This window comes from Eubalaena glacialis, chromosome 16 (genome assembly GCF_028564815.1).
Source record: "Eubalaena glacialis isolate mEubGla1 chromosome 16, mEubGla1.1.hap2.+ XY, whole genome shotgun sequence".
Classification (NCBI taxonomy): domain Eukaryota; kingdom Metazoa; phylum Chordata; class Mammalia; order Artiodactyla; family Balaenidae; genus Eubalaena; species Eubalaena glacialis.
Window position 1 is genome coordinate 11,742,398 of NC_083731.1, and position 27,376 is coordinate 11,769,773.

A 27,376-nucleotide genomic window follows, 5' to 3' on the forward strand; every position below is an offset into this window, starting at 1 on the left:
TTCCTCATCTGAAAACAGAGCCTTCGTTAGGGCCTGTCCCCCACTGTCCCAGCCCTGTGGGCTCACCCCCAGCTGGGGAGAGAGGGCAGCAGGCCTCCCCTTCCTGCTTCTTCACCAGTAGAGCATCCTGTAGTTCTTGTCCTGTGCCAGCCTGTCGGCTCTGCCCCAGCTCTGTTGGAAATGAGGATCTGACACGTTTAGAAATATATCTACCTTTTAGTCTTTTTCTTCTGTGTGTAGTAGGGCAATATGATTTTGAAATGTTTAACATTGCATTCGGATGGTTTATTTCTCCCCACATGCCATCAATAGGGGAAGCTTTAACAGTTAATATTATAGACATGCAGAGCTGGAAAGATCTTTTGCTGTTAAGTTCTCTGTTGTTTTACAGGTAAAGTGTGTGGGACCCAGAGAGGTGCAGTGATGTCTCTAAGAGCGCACAGCGGTTGAGCAGTATAGTGGGGCTAAAACCTCAGTGAGAGCTTTCTCTATGCCATTACCTTGTAATACAGCGAATTTGTTTATTTCTAACTATAGAAGTGATAAGTGCTTTTGAAGAAAATCTGGAAAACAAGAGTGAGAAAAATAAAATCACTAATAATCTTACATACCAGAAGTAACCAGCAGTCACATTTTGTCGTTGCTGTTGTTTTCAGTCTTGTATATGTGTATAATTGTGGGCATTTCCTCAGTGTCATCAAAAGTTCTCAAAAAACATAACTTTTATTGGTTCTATTATTTGCCCTGTTTGGAGGTTTACTGTGTTGGCCTTTGGGTGTCCCCTGGGCATTAGGCTTCATCTGATGACTCATTTGCTGACTTGGCCGTCAATCAGCAAATGAGTAAGACTGCAGGTGTTGACACTGCTGATTGCCATCTAATGGTCTGTTTATGTAACCACTTAAACCATTTAAATTGCTTTATCTCTACTTAAATTGAATTTGAACCTGCTAAAGTGAAGAGCTTTGTATCTTAAAACTTTGGTTGACTCTCTGGCTAGTCCCTCTGGACCCCAGTTACCTCATTCTGTGAGTGGAGGGTCTTCCCTTGGTCCCTTCTCTAAGAACTAGATAAACTCTAGGGGCTTCTCCTCAGAAATTACAGGAACACAAAATTTTGAATGTAATTTTAGAGGGTTCGTGGACTACTTTCCTCCCAAGTTCAGCATTGGATTCCAGGCTAAGAAACACTAGGCTAGATGATGATGTGTATCTCGTTTCTGTGATTATCTGGTTAAATCTCTAATGACAGAAGTCACTGAGGTGAGCGTCAGACTTTATATCAGAATGTATTTTTGATATTAACTCTTCTAAGAGGCCCCAGGGGTCTGGTATAGAAACCCTATCTCCTCTCCCCTCCCACCTCTATCTGTCCCCACATCTATGCTGCATTTTTGTCACCATATTCCTCCTCTACTGTAACTGACTATTTAGCACTTTGCTCCCTGCACCCATTGCCTCCAATCTTGTCCTGTACTCTGTTCTGCTACTTCTGTGTACCATATTTTTGTTTTCTCAGAGGGACAGATCATATTCCCAACACCTTTTCTTTTCTCTGGCTAGCAAGCTGACCCATACACTGTGGAAAATCTTTAGTCATTTGCTCCTTTTTGCAATTTTTCTTAATAATTTTTTCTTACTGTTTCACATTTTCCCACAAAAGAGAAAAGGAATGATTACTTTGGAGTATATATCTAATATATATTTAACTATCTACTCCAAAGTAGAGTACACTTTATTTATTCAAATATACTTTACATATACTTTAAAGGCATATATATACATTTGCCTTTGAAGTTGTTATATTTTAAATATCCTCCTGATATGCCAAGAACCTCTAATAGGAGAGTAAAAAAATTCCATTGAGATAATTGACATTTATTCCTTGCGCAGTCATTCTTTATATAGTTACTAGCTACAGCAAAATGCAGTTTGAATTTTTATATAATTCATTGCTAAAAACAAGTTTATTTGCACTTCTTAAAGGTTCACTTACACTGTTTCCAAGGATACCTTTGTCTTTAAAAATGTCTAGCAAGTTTTGCAGAATAACATTTTCTTAGCTGGGAGAATGGAACATTTTAATTATTAGTAAATGATCCGTTGGGTTTCAGTTTATGAACAGTTGAATGCTTCTGCCTTAATTTGGGTCATTAACAAATGAAAATATTTGCATAACTTTACAACCATCAAATTGCACTTTAGGGCTAAAGATAACCGGTGACAAAAAACTGCCATAAGAATTCAATTCAGCCAATATGTTTTGAATGCTTGCAGTACCTCAGACACTGGGGACTCAGAGGTGGTTAAGGTACAGTCCCCGCCCCCATGAATTTACAGTCTCACTGAAGAGTGCGGCACATACAAACTTAGTAAAAGGTAGACTGTGAAAAGCTCCCAGATTGGAGGTAAATGAAACTAATGCCCAGATGGCATCAGAAGAGGAGCTAACTCAGTCTGGCCAGGAGGATCCAGGGAGTTTCAGAGGGAAGGTGGCATGTAAACAGGGTCTTGAGATGTCCTCTGGGCGAGAGGGTCCTTTATTCAGCTTCTTGCTTTTCAGAATGTGATGGAACTTCATCTTACGGTGGGAGGAGGAAGATGGGGGCTTTGGAGTCTAAAGTTAGCCTTCCTTATAGTAAAAAATTACCCTTGGAAAATTCCTTAAATTTCCTATAAAGTCTTCATGTTTTTTTTGTACCCAACCTGTATAATAATTTGTATGTATATCAAAATCTGCGAGCTGAAACCCATATACAGAAACATCCATTTCATCTTGTCTCTGAAATGTTCCTACTTTCCCATGGTTTTTACTCCATTCTGTTTTAACAGTAAAACTCTATACCCTTAATGCATGTTGATAGACGTATTTGTTATTGTAAGAGTTAAACTGGTTAGTGTGTGAAAGAACTTGAGGTCGCTAGAGTTAGGAGCTTGGTGAATGTTTGTGGATTTGAATCCAGAAGTCCAGCCTATACCTTGTTCTTTGAAATGTTGTAAAGTAGAACTTGACCACATACTTCCTGTCCTTCTAAGATGGCATTTCCTCTTGTGGCTGCTCTGACCAGATGTCATTCTCATGTCCTCAGACATCGATCTCATGAATCCCTTAGAGGAACCACATCCTACTTGTTGGTTTAGGTTCGGATGCTAAATTCTGTACTGTGTGACTCCCCTTGACAGGCAGACTTCTAAAGTGTTTGTCTGTCTTCAATGAGCAGAATCGAACAAGTGCCCCTTACATTGCCTGAGAAGTTAGGTGGCAGGATTGGTGACAGTAGTATCTCCATTCCTCTAAGTCCTGAGAATTTCCTTCTTTCATAAAAAGTGGACCCACTCGAAGGTGACAGGCTAGACCAATGTCTTCCTTTCACAATTGCTTTCCTTTATCTGGGATTTCAGTATAATGCTCTGAGGTGGTGGTGAGAAAGCTGTGTGAATTTTGCTGCTGCATTTCCTGTAAACATGTTGAGAACCTTGTCTAGACATTAATCAGTTCTCTTTTATGTAACTCTCTGTGTGAGAAACTTCAAAAAATTTACTTGCCTTACAGCTTGGTATGTTTTTTGTTTTGATGATATGAATTATGGAACTGATTATGTTTGCCTTTCTGTCTTGGCTACCTGGAAGCTCAGAGCCAATTCAGAGTTTTTTCTTTGATTACAAAAGAAATATAAATTCATGGCTGAAGTTTTGAAAAGTATAGAAAAACTTAAAGAAGAAGATGCTCATGGCATGCACACAGGGGGATCAAGACAACTGTTTAAAGGCCGTTGTCACAATCAAGCCGCAAAGAGGGAAGGGCAGTGGATTTTAAATTGCCTAAGCACTTTGTAATGTGTTGTAGCAACACAGTAGGCGGAATTGTCATTTTAGATCACACAGCCAAAGTCCTGAATTTAAGACTAAGGTTAATTTCTTCAGATTGGAATAGCAACAGCAACAATAGTAATTACCATTAAATAAATACCTACATATGTATTAGGCACTGTGCTATGCCAGTTTTACCTCTTCACTGAAATTACCTTGATTGGATTAAACCCAGATGCTGCCTTTATCTTTAATTGCTGATCAGTAGCTTTTACCTATTTGTACTTTTTAGCTGTTGGCATTGTTGGAATAGAAAACTGGTTCAGCATAGCATCATGGTGAAGAGTGTGTACACTGCATCCATACTGCCAGTGCAGTGTGTGACCTTCTGCACATACGTAACCTCTCTGCCCATCAGTTTCCTCATCTGTAAAATGGGAATAATCATGTTACCTACTTCATAAGGTTGTTATAAAGATTAAATAAATTACCTCTGCAGGGTTTGGGACACGGTGAGCACTTACAGTGTGTAAAATAAATAACCTTTTAAGTTCCTTCTCATTACTTACAGAATGTCAGAGTATTTTGACCCAATAAATAGGATAGCAGTTCTCTGCTTAAAGTCTAGAACTTCTGTTGGCTTAATGATGATGGGGATTTGAGGAAGAATTGGGCTTTTTAGAACTTCTCGAGCCATTTCGAAAAGGTTTGCAAACTGTTGGTTATGTTGTACTTTACTAGGGCTCAGTTTGTCTGTTTAGTGCTTATGGCTTGCCTCCTCTGATTTATAGAACATTTCTAAGTTTTGATTTAACTTATTTCAAATCTATATGTTACAGGCTCTTTGGGTTTTTTTCTATCCTCTTGTAACTTTTCGAAGATAGATTTAAAAACAATTTTTTTGTTTTTTCTTTTTAATTTTGTTGTTGTGGTTTTTCTTGTTTGGTTGTTTTGGCTGCACTGTGCGGCATGTGGGATCTTAGTTCCCAGCTCAGGGATCGAACCTGTGCTTCCTGAGGTGGAAGCACGGAGTCTTAATCACTGGACTGCCAGGGAAGTCCCTCCCCAAAGATAGATTTTAAAAATCCATAGATTGTATTATTTTGGAACACAGATTTGGTGAGTTTATATTACCCTGAAAGATTACCCAAGGTTGAGAAATTGGGTAGTTTAAAAAAAATACTATAGAAACTACTAATTTTTTTTAATGGACTCATAGAACCCTTGTGACTCATTACCCAGTAGTATCCACACTCAGAAAGATTCCTGACGTTTGAGTGACAGAGACTGGGGTGACCTCGGCGGGCCCTGGTGGGAAGAAGAACGTGTGGACGTAGGGCGCCATCTTGGCTCCCCAGTGCCCCCTCGGAGCCCTCTCAGCCTCAGTCACTTGACCAGGAGAGGAAGAGACTTGTACCTATACCTTACATAATAGTTTATATATTTTCCTGGATATATACACCTGTATACCTTGTGGCACCTGTTGTTGTTAAGTGATACCTCGTTCCATTGTTTACTTCTACTTCTATTATTACTCTTACTAAATTCTCCCCAGTCTCAATGAAACAAGCAGAATAACTAATTGGGAGAAACTCTGCAGCATTCCAGGAAGTACAGATTAATATTTAATCCCATCTTAATGTGCATTTTCCATGTAGTTTATTAATAAATCCCTTAACACTTTTGTTTTGGTTTTTCCTGAGATGATTTAAAAGTTACTTTACTAGTAATGTGAAGAAATGATTAAAATAGCAGGCTTTTGGGAAAACACATTTTAAGTGCTATCACCATTGAACCATGGGATGGTGACCCATCTACTTTCCTGTGCTTTTGTGTAAATCTCTATTAATTGTATGAACCTGTTATTTATGATGTCTATTAATCTTGCCTTCTCAACTTGCTCTGACACTCCCAGAAGGGAGAGACACTCTACTCTGCCTTATATTTTTACTGTGATCCTCTCAGTACCTAGTACCAGACTCATTAACCTATTGGTACTCACATACATATTGATGGATTTAAAGTAATATTTTGTTTAATTTACCATGACATGTGGTATCTCATGAAAATGTGTGATGACCTCATCTTTTCTCTACTATAAAATAGTAGGTAAATTAAGTATGCATGCTGCGGGCTGTCGTGCAGGGAGAAACTCTTCACTTACATCTGCACGCATGAGGTGCCGGCTACAGGAACCCCTTGCTGTTTGCACCTCCCTGCTTTGATCATCAGCCAAGCATTTGGTGTTTAGCCATAACACGAAGGAAAGCATCCGAAAACTATAAGAATTTTAGAACAGCCAGATGACCTCGCTTCTCTTCAGCTCCAGATGTGAAGTAATCACGAAGGAGTCTAACTGTGACTGGTTTTCTTTTCAACACGGCACTATTTTGATTTGGGTCGATGTGGCCCACGCCGCGTGGAGCAGGCACAATGAGGCCGGTCTTTATCGAAGGGGCAGTGCACTGTGCATTGTACAGTTTGGGGTTTGTTTTCCTTTGGCCGACGAGTGGGAACCTCCCATTTTCCGAGCAGTAGTAACACCCCTGGAGGCTGGCCCTCCCACCCTAGCGGGCTCTGCAGACCTAGCCGGCGGGGCTGACCACTTGTGCCTGGGAAGTCAGCTTCCTTTCTGTCCTCAGGCCTCTGGCATGCGTGTGCCTTGCACAGCCAAGGACTCGCAGCTGTCCCAGTTGCAGACTTTCTGACTTGCGTTTTCAGCTGAGGATGCAGGCTGATAAATTCAGGACAAGTAGTAGAAATGTCAAAAAGGAGCTGGTGATCGAGTCCCCCCTGCAGTGCAAGGATGCAGCCCAGGGAGAAGTGGAAGCAGAGAGCCCGGGGCCAGTGCTGGTAAGAGGGCCCCATCCACGGGGCTTCTGCTGTCTTCTCCACGCAGTGCTTTTATTGCGTGTGCATGCTCGGTGCCTTCTGGCTCTCTGGTTTGATTTTAAACTTGCCTTGCCTATTTCTGGCGAACTCTCTTCTCTGTTTCCTCCTGTAGACTGACTTCAGTTCCACTTTGATTCTTCTTTGGGAGGAAAGATATGTTGACGTTTTGTGCGTGAATGTGGTTTCCAGGAGGCTTCTTTGTATAGAACAACTATGTATTGTTCATGTCTCACCTAGCTGCACTGTTGTCAAACGTAAACCCAAGAGGCACATTGTAATTGCCTTTTATAGGATTGAAAAACGTCTTTTGCAAAATTAAAACATATTTACATTATGTATTTATGTGATTGTGAAAATTATGATGATGGCATGGGGGGAGTGTTAAGGAACATAACTGCTGAAGTTACATGTATTCTCACTCATTTTAACAGGTTTGCCTTGAATTGAGCAAAGTAAGAAATAACCTAAGCTTTGAACCAGTTAATAGAAAAGTTTCTATTTTTAACATTAGCTAAACTCAGAGCAGTTTGGATAAATTCAAGTGCTTCGGTCGACTTTGTCAGGGAGGAATGTGAAAAATGGTTTTGTTGTTATCATCAATGAGTAGGTTGTGCTTCTCTCTCGGAATTTCTTTAGTACAATAAAGGCACATAATTTTTTAAGCAAACTGCAAAAAACCACCAACATGCCCTGTGGTGGGGACAATTGAGCCTTTCAAATGATCTGTTAAAGGGATTGTTAAACTTGTACTTAGCAATTTTATATAGTGACTTTTTTTTTTTAAACACAGGTTTATTTGCTGTTATAAAGTGTTTGGTTAATGAACTTAATTTTCAATTAATGTCTTTAAGAATCTGAACTTAAACTTCTCTGTAATGGATTTTATTTGAATTAAATTGCCTTTGACCTGTGAGACTGCCTTATATTGTATTGCCTTCAAAATTACGTTGCTAACCACGAACTGAGAAAGTCAGTCAAGTGTGATGGGCTTTTTCACTGTAGGTTTTCATCTGAGAGATTTAGGCCCCCCTCCCTGCTCCCAACATTGTTTAGAGATGTTATTCGTTATCTTGGATTCCTTTCTGCTAGCACAATAGTTCATTTATCCATTGAGAAGCTTGAGCAGCTTTCACGCAGTAGTAGATTTAACCGGTTAAAGCTCCTAGCTGATGTCGCTTATGATTTCTTGGAGGAAGTTGTGTGGTTTGGGTTCCCTTGTGAATATTCTTAAAAATCTTTTGTCAGTGTTTCTCCAGATGTGTAGAAATATTTGTCCAGAGGATTAAATACACTGTAGAAAGATGCTCTGTGATTTTTTTTTTTAAATCACCCAAGTGACTTTTAAAAAACTTGCTTCTCTTTCTTGTGCTCAAAAAATCAGCCGCTTATGTCCCAGTTATTTGTTTAGGTCAAATCTCACTCCAGGCAGTTCCACGGGGAGTTCGTTTTCCACTGTAATGGATAAGGCTGTGCTGGCTGCAGCTGCACCTGGTGGGAGTGCTTGTGGGGACTCAGAAGCTTCTGGCAGCATGGAGAGCTCTGGCCCGTGCACCTGCAGAGAGAGGTGTGAGGGAGAGGGGGAGGCAACAGTGATACAACAAGAAACTTTTTCTTATCTGATGATGTTTCTCTTCTTCCGTTGGGGTAAGCAAGATAAAAAGAGCTACTACCAGATAAGAGAAGCGAGGATATTTAAGCAGAGCCTCTGCCCAGGGCAGATCTCCTTACCTGTGATTCTCACTGCCCACAACAAATGAGAATTCAACACACTGCTCGGAATACAGCTTTTCTCCAAGATGATTTTTTAAAAGTATGCCAGCACAGCCATGAGATCTGTGTGTTGTAGTGCTGTTTGTTACTATTATGTTAGTAGCCCGTGTGCCTGTTGAGAATCCCCAAGTCTGTAATGTTTACATGTAAGTAACTTACTTTGAAATCAAGTTTTGCTGGTTTTAGTTATGTACACAGTCACTCCTTGGGGAAAATATTACATAGTTTAGAAAGCAAAAAAGTAATTAATGCATATAATTAGAAAAATGAATAGTGTAAAATAGGGAAATGTAAAGTACCCTTACCTTTAATTTCCAAAAGTGCCCGCCATTTATTATTTGGTGTATAACTTTCTCCAGACTTTCTCCTGTGCACATAAAAATATAACTTATTGTGTGTGTTTGGAAAATGCATAGTACTATAAATTTCTGCATTAATTTTCTCCCAGAACATATCAAGAATATCTTTCTTTGTCACCACGTATAGATTTATGCCATCATTTTTAATGACTGTACCATAATTTGATTCCATTTGTTTCCAATTCTTTGCCATTAGTACAATGTATAATCATTGAGAAATGGCTTTGTGGGCTGTGAGTGACTAACAGTGAATGTACTAGTAAACGTATCTGAAAGCACTTATGCTGGTCAGAAGTACTTTTTCTGTAGAACTTCTATCAGAAGTCAATGTTTCTTTTCCCTCTGCCAGGGCAACAGTTAAGTTTCCCTTAGCAGTGGCTACTTGTTCCATGGTAGGTAAAGTCAATGTTTCTAAGAGAAGTATATATTTGGACATTACAGATTTTCAGAGACTGCAAGGTTCAACTTACAGGCACCTATGCAGGTAGGTCGTGTCCCTTCACTGTGACATAAACGGGAGGAAGTGCATGGTGAAATTTCCCCTTTCCTCTCCAGGATCACTGCCAACCCTATAGAAAAATGACTTTGTGGGCTGTGAATGACTAATAGGGGAACAATCAGGATATTCTTGATGTCTACAAGTTAGTTACCCTACTGAATTTGAATACCTATTTTTGCCCCCCAAACTCTAACGTAATTCCTGGAAATAATTTATTCTAATTGTTACGGCTCAACAATTTAGAGGAAAAGGGTGTGGCCTCAGAGAGTCAGAACTGGCTGGGGTATATGTCCTGTGTGTTGCCTTTGCATTGGGTGACTTTCAAGAGGCAGGTGAGGACTGCAGCACAGGTCTTACTTTGCGAATTTTGAAGGTTGTAAGATGTGAAGATGGAGAGAGCTGCATTTTCACATGTTAGGTATACTCCTTAGGTATTTTTAAAGAAGTATCTTTTCAGAAACACCTTTTCTATTTTTGATATTTTTCTTTTTTTAAAAAACAGCAATCAGAACTTTATTTATTGGCCTCACCACGTGGCCCGGGATTGAACCAGTGCCCCCCTGCGGTGGAAGTGCAGAGTCCTAACCACTGGACTGCCAGGGGATTCCCAATTTTTGATAATTTTCTGGAATCTTCAAGTGTTAAACACTGAATCTGAGTTCTTATTTTAACATTTTAAAGAACAAATGATTAGCTAAATGACCACGTGAGAAAGGAGCATGTGTACCAGTGTAGAAAGGAGAAGGAGACTGGGCTTCTGGTTGGACCAGTCAGTGCATTACCTGGAGAAACCTTTTCTCCCTTAAGTTCTATTTACTCTAGAAATAGCAGAAACGAATTAAGGTACAAACCCTGAAGGATAAGCTTATGGGTAATGATCATGTTGTTGTCAATATCCTATAAGACTTCAGAGGACTGTGATTGAGTTAATTAAATTATAAAGCTCTTCTAAAGTTTTTCTGCATCTCTATGGAAGTCTTTAGAAATAATTAATTATATTATGTTGATGATACTTAATATGTAGTTTCTTTTTTTTTTTTTTTTAAATACTGAGTGGTAAAGGAAGGAAGTTCCTGCAAGCTCTGTGTAATGACATATTCCCAGGTGACAAACAACAGGACATTTTACTAATTCAGAGCCATAAGCCTTCACTATGCTCTTTGGTTTTCCCCTTCATTTGTTCATTCAGCCACATTTATAAGTACTGAGGTTTGCCAAACATACTGGGTAGTGCACTGGGGATACAGGGGTGAGTGAGATACACGCTCCCTCTCCCCAGGCAGCAAGGTCTGGGTAATGAGGGTCTTCCTTCCTCAGAAATGCTTTTCACGTGGTAGTTTTTAGGCACAGTGAGTGTTAATCTCACCCATCCTTTTCCACTTAGGCAGACAACACTTAAATCATCATCAGCTTCAGCAAGGACACATTCTATTTTTTAGCACCTAAAGCAGGCCTAGCCTTGCTTTACTGAAGGCATAGGGACCTCTGTTCACATGAATAGTCTGTGTGATTGAGGCCCCGCTATTGCACCGTATTTTGTGGAGCGGTTGGTGGAAGGAATCTTTGGGAAGTGCATGCTTCTCTTACCCCAGAGAAGGGGCTTCCACAGCTCGTATCACTGCCTCATTACAGCACTGAGCCACTCATGTCTTCTGGGAGGCTTGCTTGTACAGAGCACAAAAATCCACCCAGCTCCGGTGAGTTTCTTTTCTCATGTCTGTCATCAACGTGGAGGCAGAGTGGCTGGTCACTGTTTTTTATAACAAGGTAATGGCAATTGCTTGCTTGCTTGCTTTTTTTTTTTTTCGCTGTAAGGATAAAAATAGAAAATATTTATATAGTGCCTTGTTTTGTGTCAGACACTGTTTTAAACCTGTTTAAACATTATTTCAGTTAATCCTCCCAATTCCAGGAGGCAGGTACTGTTATTATTAGTCTTTTTACAGAAGAGGAGACTGAGCACAGAGACGTTAGGTAACCTGCACAAAGTCATACATTTAGGAAGTGACAGAGCCAGGGTTTTAAGCTGCCAGTCAGGTTTTCCAGAACCCATACCTGAACACATATGTATGATTCATTAACAAAAATGAATGTATTCCTTATGCTTGACATTGGGATTATAAAGATGGAAAAGAGGGGTTCAAAATTCTCTGTCCTTAAAAAATTTTTAAATTGTTAGAGAAAGGCCAATTTCAAAGTGACAGAACAACAGCAGTTGAATAGCATAGAAGGATAAAGAGGAGGATGGTCATGCCTGAAGAAGTTGGAAACATGAACAAGATGGAGTTGGGAGTTACGTCACTTTCCTTGTGAGTGTTCCGTTTTATCATCTTCCCGGAAAGTTATACAGGAGCATAGATTGGTGGAATATCTGACAGTCTGGAGACATCTTATTTTCCTCCCTAGATTTCTTTTTTTTAAAACTGATTTACAGCACGATCCAGGATAACCCTGAAATGTTTATTCCCTAATCAGTAGAATAGGCACCGTGGTCCCTGTAGGGTTTAGAGGAGGCTGCCATTTGCCCAGTGTGCTCTACCCTTTGACAGGTAGTGGCTAAATACAAGATAGCAGAACTATGTCACAGGCAGTGGGTGGTGTTGGGTGGTCTCAGAGAAAGCACTTTGGAGACCAGATTCAGCTTTGGTCTGGAATCTGCCTTTCAATCTCTGAGGATGACCACCCTTCCCTCCCCAACTCCATGCCAGCCCGGCCCTGGCTTTAGTACTTTTCTCGTCTATAAAATGAGAAGCGTGTAGTAAATAATCTCGAAGGTCTCTTCTGGGGCTAAAGCTCTGTATTTCAGGGTCATTAGCTTTGGTCCCAGAATAACCTGTGATGGAGTCAGATCCAGATCCTAGAGTTTCAGTTTCAGGTTCTAAGCTTAGTTTATCCAAAATCGTTTGGATTTTGAGCTGTAGGAGCTGTAAAACAGGGGATACTGGATTTCCACCCAATGTAATGAATAAGATGAGTGCAGTGGGTTGGCAAACCTGGAAATAAATAGAAGTGGTAGCAAATTTGCAGTTACCAGCGATTACTGTACAAGAGAGGCAAGAAGACCTGGCTTGAGCCTACAGATGACACGACTGAGTATAATTTTTAGAAACAAGAAGACTTGGAAATTATAGTTTATCCTCAACTTTCCAGAAGTTTGAAATATCCCTGTAATGTGATACAGCTCTTCCGAAGTTTCTCTTAGAGTACCGTTTTGAGGCTTCAGGAGTTTTTAGTGCTCGCTTTCCAGACAAGTGTACGTGCCACCTACTAGCGGGTCTCTGAGTGCTCTGCCGGGTGCTCGGGGAAGAGCCGGTCTGAAGTTCTGTTTTGGGATCTCCTTGCCGTGGAGAGCTGTCACTACTAAGGGAGAAGCAGAAGTGAGTGGTGCCAAGGGCCCTGCACTCACGGTCAGGAGTCCTGGGTCCTATGTCTTCTAAACATTTGACATTTCTAAGCTGAGATTGCGTTTCTGTCAGATGGAGGTAGTCGTGGTGTCTGTCCTCCAGACTCCTCATCTCCGAGGGTTGTCTGGCTGCCCTGGTCAACTTACTGCATTCAGTCTTTTCTTACTTCGAGCCATGCTCCAAAGTGCCACCAGACCAATCTTTCCAAAACGCAGATACGGTTATTAATTTCCTCCCTAAACCCCTCCCCTGACTTTCCTTTGCAGAGAAGGCAAAGCACGGCCCACTTGACCCTCAGAAGTTGGCCCTGAACTTGCTTGCAGGTCTCCCTCATCTACTGCACTTTCCAAAATGCGTCCTGACCCGGGCCCTGTATTCTTCATCCGGGGGTGCTTTCACACCCGGGCACAGTGCTGCTTTTGCCTGGCATGGCTTCACTGCCCGACCATTCTCCTTCATCCTTCAAGTCCCAGTCACATGCCAGCTCCTCCAAGAAGCCTTTAAAACTCTCTCCCCACATCTTCCCGTAGACTGTGTTCTCCATGGCCCATCATGGCATCATTATTCTAGCGTGTTAGGCTATTATGCATCTCTGCTGTGTTGTAGCTAAGGCTTGTACTCTAGTCTCCCTCACTAATGTGGGGGCTTCTGCCCCACAGGAACCATGGTTTTCTTTGTATTGTCTCTGACATAATGTCAAAGCTCTCCCCGCCTTTTTTTTCTTTTCTTCTCGGCATCACCTTTGCAGGATGCGAAGAACAGGTTGCAGAAAGGGCTTCTGGGAGAGACGGGATTTGAGGATCATTCTCCCTCTTCATTCTTCCCTCTTCCACCTTCATCACTTTAGCCACTAATATTCAAGTATGTTGAAATGCCAAAAAGTAAAAAGGGATGCACCTAGAGGAGCCTGCTTGACTAAATGTGATGTGGGTATTGTGCCCCCAAACTCTCCTTTGCTTCTGTTATTTTTGATCTAAATTAAAATGTTAGCTAACACTTTGTGACTTGAGGACACAAGTGCAAACTTAGGTGACCAGGGTCAAAACTCTTCTATTTCTTCCTCTTAGCCAGCACCCTTTCCATATGAGTACTGCTTCTTCTCATCAGCCACACCTGAAACTGTAACATCACCTTTAATGGTTGTAGGACATTTGGAAAAAATCATTGTGTGACCTTATTACCAGAATCCCAGTAAATTGATTATATGTGGAAAGGCTAGTGGAGACCTACAAGATGTAGGGCAAAGAAGACCACTCTTCCTGGGAAGAAAGAAAGGAAAGCGGGGCCTGTTAGCAACACTGAACAATGTAGGTCACCTGCTTTACTTGACCAAGACTCGACCTGACTGTTTTGTCTCTAATAGGGTAGTTTTCCCCAAATTTGTCTTGTGTCCCCAAGTGAAAATTTCAGGAAGTGGTCTGTCCTTTGTTTTGCCTTGAAGTATTAAAAATTACCTGTGTGTTAAAAAAAAATATGTTTCATACAGTCTATAATAGTGCTGTCTAATAGAACTATAGCATGAGCCACATATGAATTTTAAATTTTCTTGTAGCCAAATTAAAGTAAAATAGATAGGTGTAATTTATTTTAGTAATATAGTTTTAACCCAATATTTCCAAAAGTATCATCATTTTAGCATTTAATCCTTATAAAATATCAAGGCATTACACATTCTTTTATTCATAATAAGTCTTTGAAATTTGGTGTCTATTTTACACCTATAACACATCTGAATTCAGGATAGTCACATGTGGCTAGTAGCTACTGTAGTGAACGGTGCAGGTCTATAACCTTACATATTCCATAGCTGAAACACCTCAAACCAGAAAGTTGTCATTTTGGTGGGTGAGTCATTGGATGGGGTGGGGAGGAAATGCATGATTTAAGTTTAAGGGTTTTCCTCGTGAAGATCATGTCCTTGAAGTATTTGGAGGTAATGTAAATGAGGTTCTACCTAATGGCATTAAAACCTCGCATTCAAACCTGATTCTTCAGGAAGATTTAATATTTTGGAGTATGATTTGTAATGTACTTGATATGAAAAATGAATATCCTTCAGGAAAGGGCTCTGCCTTTTCTCTCTCCCCCGTGAGATCATGGAGCCTGGGCAGTTCAATGTAGCTTACGTTTCCAGATCTCAGAGCAGGGCAGAAAGCCTCAGATTTCTGTCCTTGCTGGAGGTGTGCAGGCTGAAGCATCACAGTGTAGAGCAGTGTTGTGCATTTCTCATACAAAGAGAAGTGGAAGCATTAGGGGAGCGCTTCCTGTTCTGGAACTCTGAAATTCCATCACGTGTCTAGCTAGCGGGTGATGGGAAAAGTCCTGGGCTTGGGGCCAGGAGACCCACAGGTCACCATCTGTGAGACCTTTGTTAATTCATGTAACCCCTCTGAGCTTCAGTTTCCCCATCTGTGAAATGGTGATGATACAACCATAAGAATTTTGGGGAGGTTTAAAGAGAAGATATATGTGTGATCCAGCAAAGGCATGTTTATGTTGTAGGGACTAAAATTCTCCTGTATCTGAATGACACTTAACTATGTATGATCCCCATGACCACCATTCAGTGAGGTCCTGCTCTGTACCAGGCACTGTATATTGAAACCCTTCAATAACTTTGTGGTAAAGATAAGAGAAATTGGTACTTTTCCCGTTTTCAGATGTGGATATGGAGATTTAGTAACTTGTCTCAAGGCCACATAGCAAACAAGGAGTTGAGCTAGGATTATTATTTTTCTTTTCTTTTTTTTTTTAGAAAGCTCCCTTATGTATGTATGTATGTATGTATTTATTTACTTTTGGCTTCATTGGGTCTTCCTTGCTGCTCACGGGCTTTCTCTAGTTGTGGCGAGCAGGGACTACTCTTCGTTGCGGTGCGCAGCCTTCTCATTGCGGTGGCTTCTCTTGTTGCGGAGCATGGATTCTAGGCGTACGGGCTTCAGTAGTTGTGGCATGCTGGCTCAGTAGTTGTGGCTTGCAGGCTCTGGGCCCGTGGGCTCAGTAGTTGTGGCGCACGAGCTTAGTTGCTCCACAGCATGTGGGATCTTCCCGGACCAAGGCTTGAACCCGTGTCACCTGCATCGGCAGGCGGATTCTTAACCACTGTGCCACCAGGGAAGTCCCTCGAGCTAGGATTTTTAAAAAATACTTTTTAATATGAAATTCTCAAACACACACGAAGGTAGGTAGACTAGTGGAGTAGTTCTCTAACTTGGGTGGCATCACAATCACACACAGATCACAATCAGATTGCGTGACCCCGCCCCCAGAATTTCTGATTCAGTGGGTCTGGGGTGAATGTGCATTTCTAAAGAGTTCCAGGCGGCGCTGATGCTGCTGGTCTGGGACCATACTTTGAGAAACACTGGACTGATATAAGAAATCCCCATCCACCTGTCGCCACCTCCAACAGTAGTAACTATTTTGGGGACCAGGACTTCAATCCTAACTCCCCACACCTGCCCTTGGTGATCTCTGAACTGCCTTTCTGGTGATGACATGCTCAGAAACTCCTGTGAACCAGAAATGTGTTATGAATTCCATCCCCCGCCACCAATATTTTCAGATAAGCAGCTTAAAGTAGGTTGTTTGGAAATCTGACTAAATCTGGCTTTCGAGCCCTTTAGCCTAATTACTTAACCTCTTTATTTCAGAGTTTCAAAAATAACTTTTATCGACATAGGAAGAATTAAAAATTTCAGGCCATAATGCTAAAAAAAAGGGGAGGGAAATTATTGGTTGGAACAGAGTCTGTAGTATAGATTTAAGATAGAATCACTTAGGCCCCTACCATGGTGCATCTCTTTCTCTTTTGCTTTCATCATCACTTTTCACATGTGAAAAAATGGCAGCCAGAACTAGCCGCTGGGATGGATGTGTGTGTGAGAGATCCTTGCAGAGCTGTCCCTCAGGCGCTCCGCCTGTTCTCTCTCTTCTCACACCCTTCTTTACCCCTCTTAGGCTCATGCCCTGTGTCAGGATAGAAAGAAGACACTTGAGGTGCTGTCTGCAAGGGTGGTCCCTCCTCCACTCAGCTCTCTCCTTGTGCTCCAGAGGCACAGGGCATAGAGGAAGCCCCCTAGATCCCTTGTTCTCTCTGGCACCCCCATTGAGCACAGCTGACTAAATACAAGCAGTTATGCAGGTTTTTGTTAACTGGTATTATTATCTTCATTATTATCTCAATTCCCATTACATTTTCTAGATGCTGTTGACTTGACAGTTTTTCATAGAGTCTTTAATTCTGTTCATTTTAGTAATAGGATAATAATTTTGGAAAACCACAGTTATTTATAAAAATGACAAATACAAAACCCATGCGCTTATCCTTCCATTAAATTGATTGATTTTGAGCGTCCAAATACTGCTCACACTGACATGCCTGATTAAATAAAATCTCGCAGTGACAAGTTCTCTCATTTGAGTGCTCTTTTTAGTACTGTGTAAAAAGGGAATTCAGCATCTTATCAGTGTTTATAATATAAAAAACTATATTCACAAGTGTGTCATTCTTGGTGTTAGTCTGTTCTGAGTGTAACACCACATTTCAGCATGAGAAATATATTTAGATGTGTACAACTCTGGTGTTCATTATGCGTTCTTCTAAACATTCTCCGGTTCATCAGCTGTTATGGTTTAATGCTCAGGTTTGAGCTTTCTTCTCAGTCCAAGCTTAGATAGGGCTCCCTTTTATCTCCAGTGTTCTATAGCACGTGCTTGTGCCTGTTGTCAGTGAACATGCAAAATTTAAAATGTAGAGGCTTAGAAGAAGAACAGGGACCAAGGAAGAGCATGGTCCGGGGGTCAGGAGACCTGGGATTCAGGCCCAGCTTTGCCAGCAACTCTTTCCGGGACCTTAGGACAGTCATTTAACTCCCATCCATGCTCCCAGGTGTCTCTGTCTGTAAGACGAGAGGCCTAGAGCAGATAATCTCAGGTTCTGATGTTGGCACAATTGTAGTTCTAGTATTACTGAACCTCCTGCTCCTTTTAAACATGCATGATTCTGAACAGCTGCTGAGACCATTGTTCCTACACACACTGATGCAGTCTGGAGAAGAACATGTACTGCTGAAGGAGAATGTGATCATATGTTGATTACCATGGTCTCCTAAGTTCTAATGTCCTGGGTTAAGGGAAGAAGACCATGTGTATTAAAAGGAGATGGGAGGCATTTTCCACGGCTGTAAGATATATGGACCTAGTTTTATGTCTCTCAGTCTTCACTGGTTTGCTGGCTTCCTTAGGGCCCTTCTCAACATGGCCCACCTGCCACTGTGGCCTCATCTTTCACCACAGGCTGTAGTCTAGGGGTGGCTTTGAGACATGTGGGTATCCCAGGTGAGCTAATCATTGGGACGACCTCAAACACAGGCTATTCATGGGACTTCCCTGGTGGTGCAGTGGTTAAGAATCTGCCTGCCAATGCTGGAGACACGGGTTCGAGCCCTGGTCCAGGAAGATCCCACATGCCGCGGAGCAACTAAGTCCGTGCACCACAACTACTGAGCCTGCGCTCTGGAGCCCACGAGCCACAATTTACTGAGCTCGCGTGCCACAACTGCTGAGCCTGTGTGCCGCAACTACTGAAGCCTGCTCACCTAGAGCCCGTGCTCTGCAACAAGAGAAGCCACCACAATGAGAAGCCCGTGTGCTGCAACTAGAGAAAGCCTGCGCTCAGCAATGAAGACCCAACGCAGCCAAAAATAAACAAACAAATAATTAAAAAAAAAAACAAAACGACATGCTATTTAGATAGTTGTTTATTTTAGAGGGGGGACTGAGGGCTGCCTGGGGCAGAGGTGAAATGGGACCCCTTGTGCAGAGCTGTTCGTCTCTGACTCCAGTGTTCCCACCTATTCAGAGAAACCAAGGCCCTGCGGATAGCTATCCATCGTTTCTTAAGCATATCCATTCCAGGAGTTCCGCTGCCGACTTCAGGCGGCTTGTTCATGTATTCTTTGCAGCCGCATCGAGTACCCTTTCAGAAAGGAGTTCTCATAAATGTAGTTTTCTGCATCACATTGGATTTCCAGTGATGCAGGCACTGGTGCCCCAAGCCCTTGGCCAGCTGCCATCTGCTCCCTTCATGCAGCTCTGCCCAGCTGTTCTGAACTGCCCGCTGCTTCCTGAACTCACCCTGCTCAGAGGGGATTGACCAGGCCCTGGAAGAGACTCCAGCAACTTCCTATTCATGACTTTGTGTTTTCTTTAACCCCTTCCCTCTTCGATTGTACAGATTTCAGGCCCCACAAAATCTGGTTCCATCTGTGAGCGCACTCCCTGCCTTCTCCATTTTCTCTGCCAGGAGCCCCCAGTCCACCCTGAATCCTGGCTGACTCGTTCAGCTCTTAGACTCAGCTCTAACCGCCTCCTTTAGGAAGCACCCGCGTTGTTGGGCCCCTTTGCACACTGAGTGCCTGTGCTATGCCAGGTGCTGTTCAGGGGCTGGACAAAGCAGAAATAATATAGATACAGTAAATAAAATAGAACTCTTTGCCCTCATGGAGCTTGTAATCTAACTGGAGTGGGAGGGGGAGGGGAGTCAGGTTCATTCTAGTGCGTCAGATGCCACTCCTGGGTTCCCGTTGCTGTCATTCTGCCCGGGATTGTTCACACATCCACCTTCCCTCCGGATTGTGAGCTTTTTGGGGTGGGGGCTGTGTCCTTTATATCTCAGTGTCCCAAAGACCTGACACAATGCGCATGGATAGGCTCAGTGAAAATCTGTGGAGAGAAGGAACATATAACTGCTAATAGTATTTGCACATGAGGAAGGGGGGCAGCTGCTAATTTCCTGCGCCCACCCTAATTATAGGAAGCTGAGGATTTTTCCTTCAAATCTGACAACTTCAAGAAGTTCCCAGTGGGAGTATAGAGTGAGTGAGAGTTGTGTGCAAGACAGTAGTGCAGAAAGGCTCGGGGGCCATAGTGATTAACATGTGGTTGCAGAAGCCCTCTCCTCCTTACTGCAAGCCGTGTCGTCCCCCTCCCCAGCGACAGTGCTGGGGTCCTGTTGGCAACGTTGAGAAGTGCACCATTTTGAAAATGGACTCAGTTCCACGAGGGATTTTTATCTCAGCTGGTCGAGTAGCTTTTATAGCTCTGCAGATAAATCAAGGAAGTCCTAAATTCTTCATAAGCAGAAGCGACGCATTTCTCATTTCTTAAAATAGAGTGCTCCAAGAGCTGCCATTTCCTTAGTTTGCTATTCCAAGAAGTGGCATTCAGGGTTTCAGCTTGTGTTAACATTTAATTACCAGGCACACAAAGGCAAGAAATGACTAGAAAGTTCACGGGAAGCTATCATGTCAGAGGGAAGAGCAATAGAATCAGAAAGCCTTTTTGTTTAGCTCTTCCCGTGGTTCTTGAGGCTTCATACATGTTTGGCCAACACTGAACTCATCTGTGGGCTGATGCTCTCCAGTTCTGCTGGATTCCAGGGGAATCTCATTTTCTTGGCGCTCAGACGATCCCCTGGCTTCTGATTGCCTGTGGATCTGGAATTTCAATTTGCGTGGTTGTTGAGCAGCCAGACGCAGAGCAGCAAATGCTGTAGGAAGGACTGGGTTCAGAGAGGCTCAGAGGGAGATTGACGGGAGGGCACGTGGATCATGCCCTTTGGCGCCCGTGAGAGCCACGTGATCACTGGAGGCTCGCCTGCTGCCCGCTGCTTTGACCAGCAGGTGGGGACTGGTGGCCTTGGTGTCAGTGGCTCACCTGTGCCCATGATGTCCCTTGAGATGGAGGTGCTTCTCCCCACCATCTGGTCACCTGGCCCTGGCCTCAGGCTGTTCCTGTGAGTCTCCTCCAAGGAAGCCAAGGCTTTGATTCTTTGATAGAAAACCGTCTGTGGGCCCTGGTGACTCTGCTCCATCTTCCGCCCTGAGGAAGCGCCACGCAACCCTCGATGAGCAGCGTCCCTTGGGATCTACCACCCACCCCCCCCCTTCTCCTCCTCAGTGTTAGATTCTGCTGCTCTCATGGAGCTGCCTTCATGGGGGTGGGTCTAAAGTGCTTCTGTGTGCACCCCGACCCCCCAGCTGTTCTCAGTCCTTCCTGACACAAACGTCATCGATACTCAATTCAGTTTATAACGTAAGCGTCTATTTGGGTTTTCTTTGGGCTCAGTCCCTGAATTCCACTGTCATCTCTATTTATTATTATACATTAATGGTTTTCTCTGCGTTCAGCCTTTTGTTTTTCCTTTTTTTGTGAGAGCCCCTGCCACTGTTGTCTGTTTAATATGTTCCTGGAGGATAGAGGAAAGTTTTTGTAAACAGATTGGTAAGATTGAATGTATGTGTAGCACCCACTGAAAAACAAACAAAAAACTAAGATTACTGTCATGCAAGCAACATATTTAATAATAATAATAATGGTTACATTTATTTTGTGCCTACTGTTTGCCAGGCTGTGTCGAACATTAACTCAGCGAGGCCCAATAACGTCACGTAACTGTACAGCTCAGCTTTCTTAACCACTGTACTATAGACTGCCTTCAACTCGATCAATATCTGTGTGGCATATACGGCCCTATCAGGGCAGATCCAGGTTTTCTGAGCAATGAAGCTTAGAGTTTTGGGGGCTTTTAAGAAAAATAAAAGTTATAAATATAAAATTTATAAATACAAAATTTGGCCTGGAAGTGAATATTTTAGAATTTGAATTTAGAATAATTTAGAATTTGAAAAGAAGTCACAACAAATTACAAAATTTAAAAAGCCAAATTATCAACATCGGAAATACAGGAAAACAACACATTTTTATCAATGAGTCTCTTGACACACCTCAGTAATAACTTTCTTCCCGGCATTTTTTGGCTTCATACTCCTGTTACCTCTCATATGATCATGATTTTGTATCATCATTCTGTGTGGCAAGAATAGGTCATTCAAGCTTTCCTGTAACAAGGTTAGTCGAACTTTGTATTTTATTAATCATAGTTTAGAAAAGTTTCTTCTAGCTCTGTAACGTTTGGTAACATCACATAAGCTTTTAGGATTGGATAAACCTCTGTTAGGTTTCTTCTATACAGGAGCTGTGTGATTTGGGGGCATTCTCAGTTTGCGCAATGACTAATCTCAAGCACCTCCTAGCAGTTCTGGCCCAAGCACCTTGGGATGTGCCTGTATTGCAATATGGCCCCTGTGTTGCACCTCATATCGATTTGCCTATGTGACACTGGGTGGACCGACATAGTGGGCCATGTTCCTGTAAATCTTCCTAAACCAGGATGCCAGGCAGCAGTTGAACTCAACAGGGATGTGTGTGGGGTCTGGAGAGCGGTCTGTGCAAGTGAGGGGCATTCAGCTGTCTTAATGACAGTCACTGTGTCTCTGGGTCCTGGGCTAGATGGCTGCGGGAGCACAGAGATAAGGAGACGCGGCCCTGTCCCAAGGCACTGATGGTGGAGGAGATGAGCTGTCCGTGGGTCCTTTCAATGCAAGGCGGAAGGAGCTGCACCCTAGGACTGCCACTAACCCAGATGCAGTGGTCAGAGGCGGGACAGGCTGCCTTTTAATGGGCTGAGGTGGTGCCCCAGTTATATGGCCATGCACTGCATGCCCTGGGGCTAGAGCAACTGCGCTTTAACTTTTTTGGCATCTCTGCCTCTGTCAGATTTGTTTTTTTAGAGGAAGGATTCTGCTGCTGAAATAAAACATCTTTGGACCTCTGTCTGAAGGACTGTAGGACTCTGACAGGTGTATAGGTGTGGGGAGCGACAGGAGCAGGCCTGTCAGAGACAGTGAACCACGTTGCTTGTGTCATGGGCGCATGGGGCTAGAGATGTGAACCTGTGCATCTGCCTGCCCAAGGAGGGCTGCGCTATCACGTTAAGGAGTTCAAAACCTTGCCCACCTGAAGAATTCTCATTCTTCCCTCAGCACTCGTGAAGCAGCACTTCCTTGGTGAAGTGAGGAGACTTTGCAGCCCGTGGACAGTAGTTGACACCACCTCCCGCCCTAGCTCTGCATGAGCGTCTGCCCGCACCCCTCGCTGTACTGAACTAGGTGTTCACGAGCCTGCTTGACCCCACTAGTCCGGGGTTTCTGTGACTCAGTTCCATGGCTATTCTCCAGGAAAGGACAACCCGCCCCCCAAAACTGGGTATCAAATTTAGAAAGTAATGTGTATATACATTTCTGGGGGGAGGGGGCCCATGGTCTCAAAGGGGTCTGTAACCCCAAGGAGGTTAGGGAGCTCAACACTGGGCTTGTTCCTCGTTCATCCCTAAGTTTACAAATTCCAGCACAGTTCCTGGGTCATCCTGATAGACCAGGGGTTCTTCAGAATCCCTTGGAGAGCTTGTTCAAGCATGGTCGCCATTCCTGGAGTTTCTGATTCAGGCTTGGGATGGGGCCTCAGAACTTACATCTGTGTGAGCTTCCCAAGTGATGCTGATGGTGCTGTTCCTGGGACCCCACTTTGAGAACCGCTGTTGTAGACTGTTGTGGACTGAAAGTACCACAGTCCTCTCCCTGTCTGATTTCACAGTAACCGAGAACTCAATGTTCATAGATAAGGACTTTTAACCTCCAAACGGGAGAAAGCTGAAGGACTCATGTATAGATTGAGTTACATTTTTTACACACTATAAATGCACAGTACATGCACTGTACATGTTCGCAATGCCCTAGACTTGGGAGCTGGCCGAGCCCCATCGTGCTTAGGGAGACACAGTGTCCTGGAATATTGAAAATTCAAACTGGTAAATGTGCAGGGTTCTGAAACCTGGTAGTTCTGATGGCCTAGCAGCAGTTCTAGGAGTATTGACCATTCATCAATTTGGGTAATTCTGGACCCAGATTTTTTTTCTTTTGAAGATAAAAAATCAAGAACTTGTATGTAAATTATCTCAATAGAAAAAAAAAAGTAGCTCTTTGTATAATCAGGCCTCTTAAGATGGCTGCTCTCTTGCTGTCTTGTACATCCCCTGCCCGATCCTGCCCTGCGTCACCCTTACTTTATGCACATGATTGCCTCCCTCTCCTAAGCTGATGGTTTAGTCAGTAACTACCTATGTGATTGGTCCGAGAGTGACTGTTCTAGCCCTGGGACTAGATCAGCTCCAGTGTGTTTGGTCATCAACAGGAAACCGCGGCCCTCACTATGGTTGCTAGCCCAAAGAGCTGCCGGGGGATGTGTTCCAGCAGTCCCCCTGGCAACCGAGGAGCCCTTCTGATGTCATGCCCCCATAACTGATAGCCTCCTCCTCCCCTGTGTAGCGAAGATTGCTGTCGTGTCCTGCCTGCCGTCAGCTGTACATGGTCAGGTGTCGCTCTGGGACTTCGGCCTCTGGCTTGTAAGATTCCCTGTTCAGTAAATCGTTGATGTCTGTGTCGCCGACTCCGGGTTCTTTCTTTGGCCTCATGGCTGGGCAGTTGCAAGGATTGCAGGACTCTGGGGTGCAGCCCAACACTCTTGGAGTTATGTCACCAGGAGAAGCATTGAACTTAGGTGTGTTGAGACGGCTTTAAAGCCAAGGCCACGTGCCAGCTCTGTGCTAATAACGCCTCCTTCTTCTGAACCAGGACCAGGGGACTGGCAGTCTGATAATTAACCTAACTTCACTTTGCTGTTAGTGGACATTCCTGTTGCCAGTGATGCTGCGGGCCAGTTTCCTACACTAGTGGGCTGTCCCCCACACTTGTGACCAGCTGGAAGAGCTTAGTGGAGCTGAAGAACACTGAACAGCTGTAACCAGTGAATCATCAGTTTAAAGAAGAGTGGAAAATAGGCGATTGTGCTCTTGACCCACAGTTTGGTAGATACAGGCCCGCCTCAAGTCTCCCAAGCCCCTCTCTTCTGTCATTTCTTTCTGTCTTCTTTTTCTGTCTTTATCTTGCCCTTATGTTTCCTCCATCCCTGCATCTTCTACCTCCGCCACGCCTAGGTGTTGGTCACTTTTGTCTCTTTCTCTCCCCCATCTCCTTCTTGACCCTTTTCTTTTCTTTCTTCACCAGTCTTCCTTCTCAGCCTTTCTCCTCTGATAGTTTCTTTCTTTCTTCCTCCTAAAATCCACATGTAGAATCCACATTGTGCCAGTTATTCGTGTTTGAAGCAAGAGCTTTTTGCCTTGTTCTTAATTTAGGTAGCAGGTGAGTCGCTCTGCGTTGGCCCCTTTTCCTTGGAGTCAGTGGTCCTGTCGGGGACAGTGCTCCCTGCAGCTGCCGAAGACCTCTGCCCAGTCAGGTCTCCAGGAGTCACTTCGTTGAGCAACTTAAGGGTTTGCATAAGTTTCAAATCTTCCCAGTCCTGGAGTCCCGAAGACCAGAGAAGACGTGTTATTCTTCTCTGAGATTTCCTGTATTTCTCATTCTTCCCTGAGATTTCCCTTATGCCATTCTTCTATGGACTTTCCTGGTTAACGTGCATCATCAGTCTTTAACAGAAACGCTGGCTTATAAACTCTCCACAGACGTGCCATGGTTGAGCATTGGTGAGCACAGACCCTTAACAAGGCAGCCTGGAGAAGGAAGAGTTCTGATTGATAGAAGACTGGGTTCTAGCCCCGTCTGCTGGCTACTTGGGACGCTCAGGCAGTCAGCTCAATTTGTGATCCTCAGTTTCCACCCTCAGTCAAACAGAGTGACGTTTCCATGCCTACCTTTTAGTGGCATATTAAACATTTCAAGAGCTTATTTGAGCAAAAATCGATTCAAATTGGGCAACACCCAATTCCCAGTGGTGGGGAACACTCTGATGATAGGAGCTGGGGAGAGACTTACATAAAGAAAAGTGCAGAAGCAAAGAAAGGAATAATTGGCACTAGCGTGAAGCCTAGTCAGCTGTTTGTGCTGGGTTGTCCTTAGTGTTTTGATTTCATTAACCTTGAGGCATATACAGGCTTACATTTCAGTTTGCTTACATAGACTGCCACCTCATTGCATTAGAGCCACCTCAGACTGATGGCCTCCTTGTTTAATTAATTTAACAGTGGATTAAGTGTGATCATCTGTGTGAAAACACCTCAAAAATTAACAGTGGCCCACAAAAGCAAGGTAATCCTAATACCTACAATGTTACATTAAATCCTGCCAAGATACCTTCAGGGGAAAACAGTAATTCATCTAATTAACAAAAGCGTTATTTGGTATGCTAAATAGCAAAACTGATTTATGAATATGTTTGTTGTTTTCATTTACTAAACCTTTAAGAAATCCAAGTTCAGTCAAATGGTGAGAAGTGTCATTAAATGCACTTAAGAAGCTGTAAACATTGTCTGTATCAGTCCAGAGGCAGAAAACACATCAGTTGATTAAACATGGAAAATTAATATAGAGAATTATTAAATTGGTAAAAGGGGATCAACTACTAAGGAGTAAGGGTAACTCTAAAGCATGGATCAGCAAACTATGGCCCGTGGGCCAAATCTGGCTGTTGTACTTCCCCTCCCCCCGCCATGCCAGTTTTATTGAGATGTTGACGTACATCACTGGGTTGCCTGTTTTTGTAAATAGAGTTTGACTGTAACACTGCTGTGCCCATTTGTTGACCATGGCTGCTTTTGCTCTGCAACAGCAGAGTTTACTAGTTACGACAGAAACTGTAAGTCAGCCAAAATATTTGCTCTCCGGCTCTTCACAGAAAACGTTTGCCAACCCCTGCTCTAAGAATACAAGCCTAGTCTATCCAGGGAGCAGAGACCCAAGGAAAGCACAAACTTGGAAGAGCCCCACAACCCCCGCCTGCCCCGCCCGCCCCCCCCCCCCAAACCTGCACCCAAGGGTAAGATTCAGGCCTAGGTGGAGGGAGTGTGGCCCTGGTCTCTGGACAGTGGAGAAGTCAGTCTGCTGAGGATCTGCGGGCTGGAGGCTGGGAACCACCTGCTGGGGTGCCTGTGCAACTTCTGCAGGGTGTGCGCCCCTGGTCTCTCCCAGAAAGCCCCCAGTGGCTGCTGGGCTATAGGAACAAAGCAAAAAACCCCAAAACCAAGGAACAATTCCAGAACACTGGAGCCTGAGAAAAGCCCCTTTCTCAGCAGCACCCTCTGCTAACCAGGGCCAACCCTGCGGCAGTTTCCTGAGAAAGCAGTCTGACCTTACCCCGTGGCCTGGAGGGAGTGGAGCTGATGCTCTGTGCCGAGGGGCTGGAAGGGGAGGTACCCAGCTGAGGATTCCCCTGGGCCAGCTGGTGCCTGTGGAGGTGCCCAGGGCTGCAAAACTAGGTCACGCGCTCTGGGCTTCGCTGGCTGCCGTCATGTGCTGGACACGATACGGGGCAGGGGAGAGCGCAGTGTCTGTTCCATCCTGCAGTCTTTCTCCTTCTGACCTCCTTGTAATGGAAGTTTAGCTGTCAGAATCCTGAGCTCTGTCACTGTAGAAAGCTCTGTGCCTTTCTGGATTTTATTAGGAATATAGTCATGGTTCCTAAAGAAAATGTTACTGATTGTGACATTGATCCATTTTGCCAACAAGCACCTGTAGATTGATTACTATATACAACATAACAAACTAAAATAAAGGAAGAAATGATTGAAGTTGAATTAAAATATTTTGGAGAATACTTTTATTTTCTGTGTCAGTTCTTACTTAAAAATAATTACTTGTGTAAATCTTTTTTTTGGCCTCTTTTGAATGTAAAAACAGTTTAGCATTACAAATATTTTAGAGGAAGAAATTACCTACACTTTCACAAGAT

At 43.5% G+C, this 27,376-nt stretch overlaps 1 protein-coding gene across 16 annotated transcripts in view; it reads left to right on the top strand.

Moving 5' to 3' along the window:
- DOCK9 (dedicator of cytokinesis 9) overlaps positions 1-27,376 on the top strand; it is a 285,850-nt gene that overhangs the window by 97,436 nt on the left and 161,038 nt on the right. For 4 of the 16 annotated variants that reach the window (XM_061171128.1, XM_061171132.1, XM_061171130.1 and 1 more), the window contains exon 1: positions 6,435-6,662. The exons of the other annotated variants lie outside the window; for them this stretch is intronic. In XM_061171128.1, coding sequence (XP_061027111.1) covers positions 6,537-6,662 — 126 coding nt within the window. In that variant the 5' untranslated portion in view covers positions 6,435-6,536. Of the gene's footprint in view, positions 1-6,434; positions 6,663-27,376 lie in introns of those variants that run through there. 16 annotated transcript variants of the gene reach the window in all.